The sequence below is a fragment of the Dendronephthya gigantea genome, unplaced genomic scaffold (assembly GCF_004324835.1).
Source record: "Dendronephthya gigantea isolate DGI-Jeju-01 unplaced genomic scaffold, DenGig_1.0 001033F, whole genome shotgun sequence".
NCBI lineage: Eukaryota > Metazoa > Cnidaria > Anthozoa > Malacalcyonacea > Nephtheidae > Dendronephthya > Dendronephthya gigantea.
Window position 1 is genome coordinate 1 of NW_021164043.1, and position 12,443 is coordinate 12,443.

At 39.0% G+C, this 12,443-nt stretch overlaps 1 protein-coding gene across 1 annotated transcript; it reads left to right on the forward strand.

The window, feature by feature from the left end:
• Window positions 1–1,463: 1,463 nt before the first annotated feature.
• LOC114544902 (phthiocerol synthesis polyketide synthase type I PpsC-like) lies at window positions 1,464–12,216 on the forward strand (the record flags this gene model as incomplete). The annotated part of the gene is made up of 5 exons (XM_028563393.1): window positions 1,464–6,074; window positions 7,230–9,779; window positions 10,158–10,436; window positions 10,696–11,054; window positions 11,842–12,216. Coding segments are annotated over exons 1-5 (8,100 nt in total), but the record flags the coding sequence as incomplete, so codon positions are not given.
• Between the last annotated feature and the right edge of the window lie 227 nt (window positions 12,217–12,443).

Consider the following 12,443-nt stretch of genomic DNA (forward strand, 5'->3'; position numbering starts at 1 on the left):
GTTGCAACCCGTAAATAAAGAATGGTTTACACTGCCTCTCGATTTACTTGCACGGCACTGTTAAATAGGTACCCCTGCCCATTTGACTGCGCTCGACCTTTGTACTGCATGGTAGTACGAGCACGGATAAAATTGGGTTTGGGTACCCATTCTAGGCGTTCCGTGTTAATAAGTTGAGTGTAGCTAATTGTTTATACCTTCTTGACAGCTTCAATTCGGAGACAAAGAGCAATGCTGATAATATTGACATCATGCATGAGGGATGCCATGTTTCGAAGTCACGTTATTGCTACAGAGAGAAATGGGCTTGGGTTCAGATGATTTTGATCATATTTCTTGAAAAACTGTTTGAAATGTCTGCTATCTTCATTTCACGTCGACCTTTTCGAGTAATATTTTGTTGTCTGCTTGTCACTATTGGCCTAACGTGTGGCTTTGCAATGTTAAAAGTTGACAAAAATGTGAAATATTTGTACCTACCTGAAAACAGTGAAGCATCACAGGATATAAGAAAGGCGAGAAGTCTAGGGTTTGAACTCGAAGTACGACAAGAAGAGGTTGTTATTTTGCCTAAACATGGCAAATCCGTTCTGTCGCAAGAATGTTTGGCAGAAATGATTGATTTACACAACATTATTACAGATATAGATCACTACGACGAATACTGCTATAGGAAAAACTCAAATAGAAGTTGTGCTTCAACAAACCTGTTAGAAATTTTCAGTTATCAAAAGGAAAACTTAGTTGCCAATATTACACAACGTATCCAGACCGTTCTACAAAATGATGCTTTTCTTATGGCCAATGGCAGAAGACTCGTCGATAATTTTAATAGAATTTTTGGAAATAATGCTTCCGGCGATTCACTTGATTCCACAAATGCGCTGAGAATGGCTTACTATATGAAAGAATATGATAGAGATGGACAGGAGAAGGAGAACATTTTGGATTGGGAGAGTATTTACCTCAAAAAAATATCATCATTTTCAAAAAACACTACCTGTGCGAATGTTTTTTATGCTGCAGAAAGAAGCTTGGACGACTCTGTATCAGAAAGTACTGGTTCTGATATTTCGTTTTTCGCAGTAACATTTACAATCATGGGCATTCTTAGTGGCATTGTGAATGGAAGATGTGGTGATGCTCGTTTTGGTCATCAATTGTTAGGATATGGTGCATTGTTGTCCATTTACTTGGGTGTCACGAGTGCACTTGGCCTTTTAATGATTGTTGGTGTTCCCTTTATCAGCATGGTTGGTGTTCTACCGTTCTTGGTTGTAAGTATCGGCATAGACGATGTTTTCATTATCCTACACGAACTTAATGAAATGATCCGTCAAGATTTGCCCTCGACGCATATGCTAAGCGGGACAATGGCTAGAAGTGGTCCAACTATTACCATGACAACCCTTACTGATCTTGTAGCATTTGCCGTTAGCAGTAGTTCCATTTCCCTTCGATTCGTCTTTTCTGCACTTACACAGCTGTTGCAATCTCATCTGTTTTCATTCTGTTGCTGACATTTTTTGTTGGTTGCATGTGGTTTGATATCAAAAGGATAAACGCTCAACGCAGAGATTTCTTGCCTTGCCTAATGAGTCGTCCTCCAACTGATTGTTGCTTTGGAATTCGGAGAAGTGGCTTTGACAACGTTATGAAAGCATGGGGAAAACTAATTACTTCACCTGTTGGAAAAGTCTTTGTGTTCTTAGGTTCACTACTTCTCCTAGCTTTTGGAATTTATGGCGTTCTTGGCCTCGATGAAAGTTTTAACAGAAAGTGGTTAACAACGAAAGATTCACATTTCCGAAAATTCCTAAATGTTTATGAAGAAAACTTTCACCTTAATATCGAAGTTAGCATAATTTTCCCGGAAAAAACTGATCACTCGAGCATTGAAATTCAGAAAATATACTCCCAAGTCGAAACTCTTGTTGAAAGTAACCAATATTTTTCTCCAAGAAGGATATCGTGGTTATCCCAATATATATGGTGGGCACAGAATAGAAAGATCAAAATCGATAATACCAGAATGTTCCATCACTACTTGAAGGAGTTTATTTCACTCCCGGAGTATCAAAGGTTTGCCCAGGATGTAAAATTTTCGAAAGATAAAACTCATTTGACGGCTTCAAGGATGCTAGTATATTGTAAGAGTGATCCTGACTCAAACTTTCAAAGAAATATGATGGCGAGCATTCGAAAGGATCTCCACTCAGCGGATGCTCGTGCATTTGCTATTGCCTTGCCTTTTATATACTTTGAACAGTATGCTCATGTACTTAATGAAACCATCAGGAACTTGGTTGTTGCTGGAATTTCAATTATTTTGATATCCTGGCTGTTTATTAATCACTTTGTAGTAATATTTTGTCTTATATGGGGATTCGGTGCTCTTATATTTGAACTATTTGGTCTAATGTACATCTGGAATGTCTCTTTGAACTCAATCTCTATGATTAATCTTGTTATGGCTTTGGGATTTTCTGTAGATTACAACGCACATGTCGCTTTCCACTTTGTTTCCTCCCGGGCAACAACTCCCGAACTCCGTGTCATCGATGCTCTAAGCAAAGTAGGCGGAAGTGTTTTTTTAGGTGGGCTTAGCACATTCCTTGGAATGATGCCAACGGGATTTACCTCCTCCATGGTATTTCAGACATTTTTCAAAATGTTTGTTGGTATCGTTTTTCTTGGTTTACTTCATGGTTTGGTTATACTACCTGTGTACCTGTCTCTACTCGGAAAGCTCTTTAATCTTCGTGGAAGTAACCTTGACTTGTCAATCATAAAGTGGTTCAACATTACAAAAAGATACAAATCTAGTAGAAATACAAGCCGAGGTTTATCTGGATTACACGCAAAAACCAAGCAATCCAATCCGATTGCCATTGTGGGAATGAGTTGTCGTTTTCCAGGTGGGGCAAACTCGAAAGATGCATTTTGGGATATGTTGGTGGAAGGTCGATCTAGTATTGGCTCGTATCCAATGAACAGGCCAGACGCAAGGGAGTTCACAGATTCGTTTAACCCAGGGAAGCACACGCCAGGGAAGCATTACATCCTTACTGGCGCATTTCTTGAAAATATTACAGGATTTGATGCTCAGTTTTTTGGAATATCTCCAATCGAAAGCCGTTCAATGGATCCCCAACAGCGAATACTTCTTCAAGTTGTCTTTGAAGCGATTGAAGACGCCGGTATACCGCTTGAGGACTTACAACAATGTCGAACTGGCGTTTATGTCGGATCTATGTGCACGGAATATAGTGCACTTGTTTTTGATCCTTCGAATATTAGAAAGATTGATCAGTTCTCGTCAACTGGCTGCTCTATGTCAGTTATAGCCAACCGGATCTCTTTTTCGCTGAACCTAACTGGCCCTAGCATCGCGTTGGATACAGCTTGTTCCTCATCTTTGGTTGCTTTGGACATTGCATTTCAACACTTACAAACTGGCGAGTGTGACGCGGCTATAATTTGCGCCCCTAATATAATTCTTATTGGAAACCAATTTCACACGGCATGCTGCAGAACTGGGCTGCTGGCCCAAGATGGTCGTTGCAAATGTTTTGATATCAAAGGTGACGGCTATGGGAGAGGTGAAGGTGTAGCTGCGATCGTGATAAAACCAACCGAAACAGCCTTAGAGGATAGAGATAATATTTATGCAGAGGTCGTGGCTTGCGGAACAAATAATGATGGCCAAACCGCCATTCCAATGACAGCCCCTAGTGAGGTAACACAAACCGCTCTTTTTAGGAGAGTTCTTCAAGAATCAGGTCTGACCAAGGACGATATAACGTACGTGGAAGCACATGGCACCGGTACAGCCGTTGGAGATGTCGTCGAAATGGGATCGCTGTCAACAGTCTATGGCAATAGTGGTAAACGATTACTTCGTGTAGGATCAGTGAAATCAAACGTAAACCATACGGAGTCAACAGCAGGTTTAGCTGGACTAATCAAGACATGTCTGATGATAAAACATGCTCAATTTGTTCCTACTATTAATATTCAACAAGTTAAACCACAGCTCATGATGTCTCAGAGAAAAATGGTTGTTCAAGTTTCCAATGAGCCTTGGAAAACCGAGGATGATAAGCCGAGAACCGCCGCGGTATCTTCGTATGGATTCGGTGGTGCAAATGCTCATGCAATCATTAGGGAAGTAACAGCGAGGCCAACAACTATAATCCCAAGCAGAAATTCATCCAACAGAGTCCTAACATTGTCGGCAGCGTCGAAAGAATCATTGAGAGCAATGGCTAGAAAAGTGTCTTTATCGCTAAAGATAAAGCCTGATGACGACGAACTTCTTAAAGATAATATTTGTTATTCCTTCAACGAAAGGTACACAATTCAACTCCATCGCTTGGCGATTAGCTTCTATTCATTTCAAGATGCAGCAAAGGCATTGGATATGTTCTCTGATCAGGAGAATGGATGGGAAGAATTGGTGGCTACAGGGGTCGTCGCTAAGCCGCGTCGTGAAGCCGTATTCCTCTATGGTGGTCAAGGTGCACAGTGGTATGGTATGGCGAGAGAAATGCTAGTTCACGAGCCAAAATTCAAGCAAAGCATTGAAAAAATTGACGCACTCCTTAAACAATACCATGCCCCCTGGTCCTTGATTTCTGAGCTCAAGAAACCTGAAGAAACGTCGCGAATTCATGAAAACCCAATTGGACAGACTGCTCTGTTCGCCATACATTTTGCTTTAACCAAGCTGCTAAAATCATGGGGTGTTTCACCGTCCGCAGTTATTGGTCATAGTCTTGGAGAAATATCTGCAGCCTGGGCATCTGGAGCATTAAATTTGAATAAAGCTTTGCAGTTGGTTTTGTTTCGCTCTCAACTTCACGAGAAATGTTCACCAACAGGTTGTATGGCTGCCATTGGGATGACAGAAGAGGAAGCTCGACATATGCTGCAAGATCTTCAACTGACAAATGAGATCGACGTTGCCGCCGTGAATAGCCCAGGTAATGTTGTGTTATCTGGTAGCCAAAGGTCAATGCAGCTGGTGGAAAACCATGTGTCCAGGGAAAGAAGAAATCTTTTGTGGAAGAAACTCACTACGACCCGAGCATACCATAGTAGAGAAATGGATGAAATAAAGCAAGCATTCCTTAATCTCACAAAGGAATTCAAAGTTTGTGAAACTTCAAGCCATTTGCCATTTTATTCAACTGTTACCGGCACCAAGTTGCCTGGTAGTCTCTTATCACTTGACCATTGGTGGCGTAACATCCGACAAGCGGTTTTACTGGAGCCCGTATTAAAAAAGATGTTTTCGGATGGTCACCGGTTCTTCATTGAAATAAACGCAGTACCTCAGCTTTCATACCATGTTCGTCAGACTTGGTCTCACAATCATCCATCAGATTCTCTACGTTCAAACGACGTCGTTGTAGTTCAAACTCTCCCAAAACAATCAGTTAAAAGCCAGCACTTATCATTTCTTCAAAATTGCGTGGCTAGTCTCTTCGTAAATGGTGTGCCCTTATCATGGAACAAAGTGCAAGGCTCTGGATCGAAAACATTTTTCCCCCGTCCAACATATCCTTGGCAAGAGACAAAGTATTGGTACCGCGAAGCGCGTCCACCAGAATGTGTTACATTTTACGATGAGCACAACACTAATGAAGAAAATAAGGAAATCAACACATTCCATCCTCTTCTTGGTAAAGCAGTGCCGACGGAAACGTTCAGTGGTTTGCAGGCTTGGGAATCTGAAATCAATTTGCACGATGTTTCATATCTCCAGGATCACAAATTTTCTCAATCTTCAAACCCCTTGATACCTGCCGCTGTTTATATAGAGATGGTGTTTGCCATGTCTTTGCACTTGTCTCCACGGGCAGCACCAGATGTTCGTAACATCACTTTCGATAGTCTACTGTCTATATCCGAGAATGATTCGCACAAGATAAGAACACGTCTTCTACCTGAAAAATCCCTTGGTGAAAATAAATCATTTCAGATCACTGCAGTGGAAAGGGACGAGAGAGAACTAACTGTCTCTCAAGGCTCCATTCAGCTTGGTATTGATGACAGATATGGATCGAAAGGTAAATATTTTATTAAAAGATTTATAGCTATATAACTTTTTTTTATAGATATATAACACTACCTTGTTTTTGTTATTAAACAATTACTTGATAGCTTCCTGTGTTTGGATGGCCTGATCGATTGGGAATGTTGTTTGAGCTAAGAAAAGCTCGCAAAATTGCTCGCCTTCGGCCACGGTTTCGCGCGGTTATCTCAACTCTCGTAACGTTCTCGCTTTTTTATGTTTTGCTTGTCAACTTGCAACTCAATTAAACAAAAGAAAACTGATTTGCCATTTCCAATTTGACATCATGCACGTCCGGTTAATATAAAGGCTAATAAATCCAAGAATTATAATGTGAATAACAAACTCTGATTGCAAAGTTTTTTAAAATACCTTAAACTTTTGCTGTATTTAAATACCGCAACCATGTTATAGGCACTTAAATGCATGCAGTCATATAAATCCTTCCTGGTAGTGGTAGTCATTTATAACGTCAAAGCTTGATAATGATGTGTTACGATTTTTAATGCAGTTGACGTGCTCGAGTCGTATATGACTGATATGGCTATCAGCCATGTACAACGAGAGCGAGTGGTATAATTGTTTTATAATATAGCTACTATAATTTTATAACTACCATTTTATGAGCGAAATAGACATTGCATAAAAATATAACTATACATTGGCAATTGATTTAATTTCAGTCAATCTTTCGCTGAATGATTTCGCTGAATGAAGCTTTTCGCTTTTTGTCAGTTCTATTTACCACTAAATATTTTTATCTCATATTTTCTTGATTTGTTTTAAATATCTGGGAACTGAACATTCAAAAAGTGTTTTCATTTCCTCTTGATCTCTCTCAAGCAAAACTATCGGCCATTTTGTTTTGCTACTCATCGATTATGAGCTGTGAAGCCGGTATACGGCGTATTTGAAATAGTTTAAAACATTCCCGTTTTCTCATATCTAAAACTCTTAGCTGCGCCTCGCGGTTTAAATATCAACGCTCTCTCTCGTGTTTTAATTACTAAATAATGGCAGCTATTATTATTATAACTTCTGGGTTGCACCTAAACGACGACACAATCACTACAAGGCTTCGTGTTCAGGTAGAAAGCGTAGTGCTTATCTTCATTTAGCCTAACGCTTATTCAAATCTGTTTTATTTTAGAAGCCTCCCAAAAAGTAAATATCTACGATATTGAAATTCTTAAATCTTCAATGGAAGAATGGTCAAGGGCAGATTTTCTTAAAGCTCGTGAGACTGCGGGATTCGCATTCGGTCCTCAGTTTGATTTGATAGTGAGAGCGTGGTCCAGTGGCAACGAAGCCCTCTCTCTCATATGCCCGACTGAAGAAATCGTTAATACAGAAGAATATGTCTTGCATCCTTCGGTGATTGATGCATGTTTACAGACAACCATTCTGTTGGACATCAAATCTGTTGTTAAAGCTGTACCAAAGGAGATTAAGCGCATCAACATTTTGAGAAAGGCAACGTACACGCAGCAGTTTTATGCTTACGCAAAGATCGTAGAATCAGAAAAAGGAAAGGCGTTTAACATTTTCCTTTTGGATCAGTGTGCCCGTGCTTTGATGATTATTGACCAGTTTAGCATAGAAGAAATACTGTCAGATCGAGAGGAAGTGAAATTTGATAACGCAGTGTTCACATTTGGTTGGCAGCAGTTAGAGTCTGGTTCTTCAAAAGTTCGTGAGCATTATGTTTGGCTGATTCTGAGAGACCAAAGTAAGTTTGCTGAACGATTTGCACAGCATGTCCCGCAAAGCGGAAGTGTTGATTTTGTTGACAAACGAGATACCTCAGATGAATCTCGTGATGCATTTTCCCGATCGCTAGATAAAGTATTGGCTAAAATAGAAGCTAATCAAAAGATAATGGTGATCAATTTCTGGCCTGTAGATGGAAGCAAATTCAATATGGATGCGCGCAACTTTGATGCTGCTCATAGCTCTGCGTTTGAGAGCTGTCTTTTGATTTCTCAAGAAATTTTAAACAGAGAGGGGTATCTCAAACAGATTCAGCTTGTGTTTGTCACTTCAGGCGTGATTTCAATTCCTCAACTAGAACGAAGTGGTGAAGATACGTTCCCATGGTCTGGAACTGTATTTGGATTTAGAAGAACCTTCTCAGAAGAAATCACAGTCCCCACTGCTTCTGTGATTGATTTGCCGGTCAATCCTAGCGATGAAGATTTTCATGCAATGGCACACGACATTGAAAAAACATTGCTAGAAGAAGAGATTGTATATAGGAATGGTGAACGGTATGTCAATCGTATTCAAAAATTTGATCCTGACGGGTCCAAATGTACGAGAAGCGAATCACCTTTGGAGGAAGATGGAGCACTAAAGCCTGTAAAGATGGCGAGTTGGTCAGGTCAGTGGTTTCTACAGAAAGGGTCGAAAGAACGGATTGGAGAAATTGAAGTCTACTATGCCTGTCCTATCCTTCATAAGAATTGGAAAGATCTTAAACCAAACGATCTTATTTCAATTGCTGGGAAAATGTGCAATGGACTGGAGGCAAACGATGATCCCTTTGTGTTTGGCATCTGTAAAATTGATAATCTTGGAAGTTATGTTGCTGCAGAGGAAACCTGCTTCACGGAGATAAAAGCCATTTTCACCCCTCAACAAGCTGTGTGCATTGGATTTCCCATGGCAATGTCTTACTACATTCTTACAAATCTTCTTTGTGAAATAGAAGGTGATAAGAAAGTTCTTGTATATCATCAAAGTGAGGAAGTATGCTTCATTTTTGCTTGCGTTGCCGCGTCTATTGGTATAAATGCTGTGTGTCTTGTTCACAGTCAGTCTAGTAAAGATCGATTTGGAGAGTTATTGGTTGTAAGTGAAAATGAAGTAGCGGAAGCTGAACCTAAGGATACTAGCTGTAAAGATTTTGATGCTGTTTGCCTTCTGAGTAGAAGCAGTGCTTATGTCACAGGTGAAATACTGAAACATCTTAAACCAGGAGCTAGTGTTATTACATGTACCCTCGACGGAGCTGAAATTATGATGCTTAATCCATGGATTTACGTGAAAGATGTCCACTTTATTTTGACTAGTTTACAAGACATTACTAAGAGTTCTACCGATTTTTCTAAGCTATTAGATTCGTGTTATTCAGTTTTGAAATCGAAAGGGCTTTGGAGCAAGCTTCTAGATATAACTCAAAAAGCATCCAGCATTTACGATGTTATGCAACGTGGCGATGAATCCAATAACCGATGCCTACCTGAAGTTGAGCGAAAAGGGAACTTTAGTTTAAACATAATTTCTGTGAAGCCAGAGACTGTTCCTGGGCAGGTTGATTTCTATAATCTACCACTTGACATCAATGGTTTGAAAGATGATCGAACTTATCTTGTCATTGGCGGCGTTCGAGGTTTTGGGTTCCAAATCGCAAGATGGATGGTTGAAAATGGGGCAAAAACAGTCGTGTGTACAGCGCGTTCACAACCAAGTGATGAAAAGATTTCGGAGGTTCAACAATTGGAGAAGAAAACTGGATCTCGTATCCTTCTACGTCAAGCAGACGTAACATCTTGGGAAGAAATGAATACAGTTAAAAACGAACTCGAAAGTCTACCTGATGTAGCTGGAATCGTTTTTACCGCTATGGTATTGGCCGACCAGTTTCTCAAGAAAGCCGATTTAAAGACATGCAGAAATGTTGTAGGGACAAAGGTGAAAGGTAAGTCTTTTCATTGCATGGCAATTCACGCTATTGAATTGTACACTAGATCGACCATTTCACTTTTCAATACACGATCTCTGGTAGCGTTATTTCGACTTCTCCTAAACTCCCACAAGTGTTTCTATAACTATATAGAAACACAGGAAAAAAAGTTTCGTATTTCTTAATCTATAATATAACTCAATAAAAAGATTTTGTACAAATGTTATAATTCGATTACAAATTCTCATTACATCGCTTCGTTTGTCAAGTTGGGCGGGAAAATTCCCGTGTATAGAAACACGCTTCTCGACGAATCGGCACGCGCGTACTACAAATGCTATGTTATAATTCCATTTCTAATTAAAAAAATGCAATCTTCCTTTTTTTCAATAGGGAGTGTAATCCTTCACCAACTCAGTCTTACGATGGATCTAGATTTCTTCATTATGTTTTCCTCAATATCCGGAGTTCTTGGTAATGTTGGCCAAGCATCTTACGCTGCAGCTAACACATTTTTAGACCAACTATGTGAATATCGTCGAAACAAGCTTGGCCTGCCTGCTTTGTCTATTAACTGGGGACCGATTAGTGGTGCTGGAGTACTGGAAAGAAATGCGGATATCACATCAGTCCTGGAAACATACGGATTTTTTCCTCTTCACTATACGCAAGGTATATTCAGGATAGCAAATTGAAATACATTCTTGCAAAACTCCTCGCAACTTCAAATCAAGAAAATAATCCCTTAAGCTAGCCAGATTATGAAATTACTCAGTAGGACATTATTGCATTGCATGGCAGCCAATCCTTTGGCACGAAAATGTTGTCATAACATTGAAGTAACATTGTATTGTTAATAAGTACACATAACTATTCGCCTATTTTGGCACTGATTTTTCAGGACTAAATCTTGCAAAACTTGTTTTTTCAGCAACTGAGTTTATGGAACGCATCATTCTTAAAAATTTTAACGAAGCTCAAGTTTGCATATCTCCTGTGAATTGGCAAGTTTATCTTAGAAGTCATACTTCTCCGAGGTTCCAATGGAAACGAGAAGAAACGCTGCTAGCCGTGGATAATGTCATGACATTGGAGAGCCTAGCACTGCTACCGTTGGATTTGAGAATTCAAAATGTTCAAGATTTTATTAGGCGTTTGCTGAGTTCGTGGTCAGGTAGTGAGGCTTCTGAAGTGGACTTAAACCTCGGCCTGTACAAGTTTGGAATCGATTCAATTGCTGCAACAAACATGAAACATCGAATTGAAAACAACATTGGGGCTAAATTTGAGGTAAGCTTTTTCAGTAATTTTCTGTATATTTTCTGTAATTAATCAACGAACCAGTAAAAATCCTTTAAAATGCTCAAAAGTGCATTTCTTTTCTCGTGTGTGAAACAATGCACTTATCAGTTATACGACGGAAAATTGCCATGGTTTGAAGTTGAATGGTAATAACATGCAGCTTCGTACATGCACTCGTGTGTAAGATTATGATCTTCTTCCTTCAAATACGAGCTCATAACACTCTCTTCTTTTCTTAAGCTAATTTCTCAAATAAACTCGCGGAAATTTGTTTTCCATAGTTTTCCTCAAAGTTTTTTTCTCTATTTTGCATGGTTGTTACAGAAATTTGCACTGTTACTGAAAATTTCACTGATATAAACATTTTGGGTAAAGTTGTCGAAATCAGCAACTTTCGTATAAGTTATAGAGGAAAGCTATAAAGATTTTGATCTCTTTTAGTTGTATTTTTAAGAAAAATTCATGGATAGATTAAATTTAAAAGTCAGTAAATTATTTTGAAATCTTTCTAAAATATGCAATAAATGCAAGATAGAAATATTTTTAATTGAGCTTTTTTGAACTGAAGCGCGCAATATTTACAGTAGACACTTAAAAATTATGAAACGATTGCGTTTACGAACATTTAGCGAAATATAAGTTAGGGTAATGTTCAAATGTTCCTAAAAGCGAGCAATGCTTCTCTCGTCATTCCCTTCTTTTAAGTTATCGTAAAAACTGTATGCCATTATAATGCATTGAAATGCAAATTCAGGTGATTTTCTTCAACATATAGGCATATTATTTCATCCAACCAAATGTGAATGGTCTAAAAATCGTCAATGATATTCTGGAACAAATAGAAAACGTAGAATCGACGAGTGCGGACAATGAATCCTCGAAAGAAATAAAGCAAAGGAAACGCAGTTTGTCAAGTAACCATAAGGAAAAAAATAAAATTGTTTTACCTGAAATTAACAACAATGACACCGTTAAGATTGAAAGAATTAACCATGGGCTTGAGCTGCAGAACATAAATATTCCTTCAATCCCAGAGAAAGTTATTCCAATTTATACTCCTGATAACGTATTTGTTAAAGTTTTTATGACACACTCCAGCGAAAAGTCGGCACTTGGACTAGCGTCATTCGCGCAAGGTTTCCAAAAACAGGTAACGATTTTAAATAACTTTGTCCGCTGGGAGGGTTTTTTAAATCAGATTTATAAAATATATTTGGTCAAAAAACAAATTATTAACAACTATTGGATGAGGCTGAGCATGATATCAAGTATTATCACACCGAGGTCAAAGTTATCGGCCGAAGAAAAGCTAATAATTGTTTAATGTCGTTGTAGGGACCAGACAGTGAGAATTGTGTTTAGGCTCTTAGCCAATCA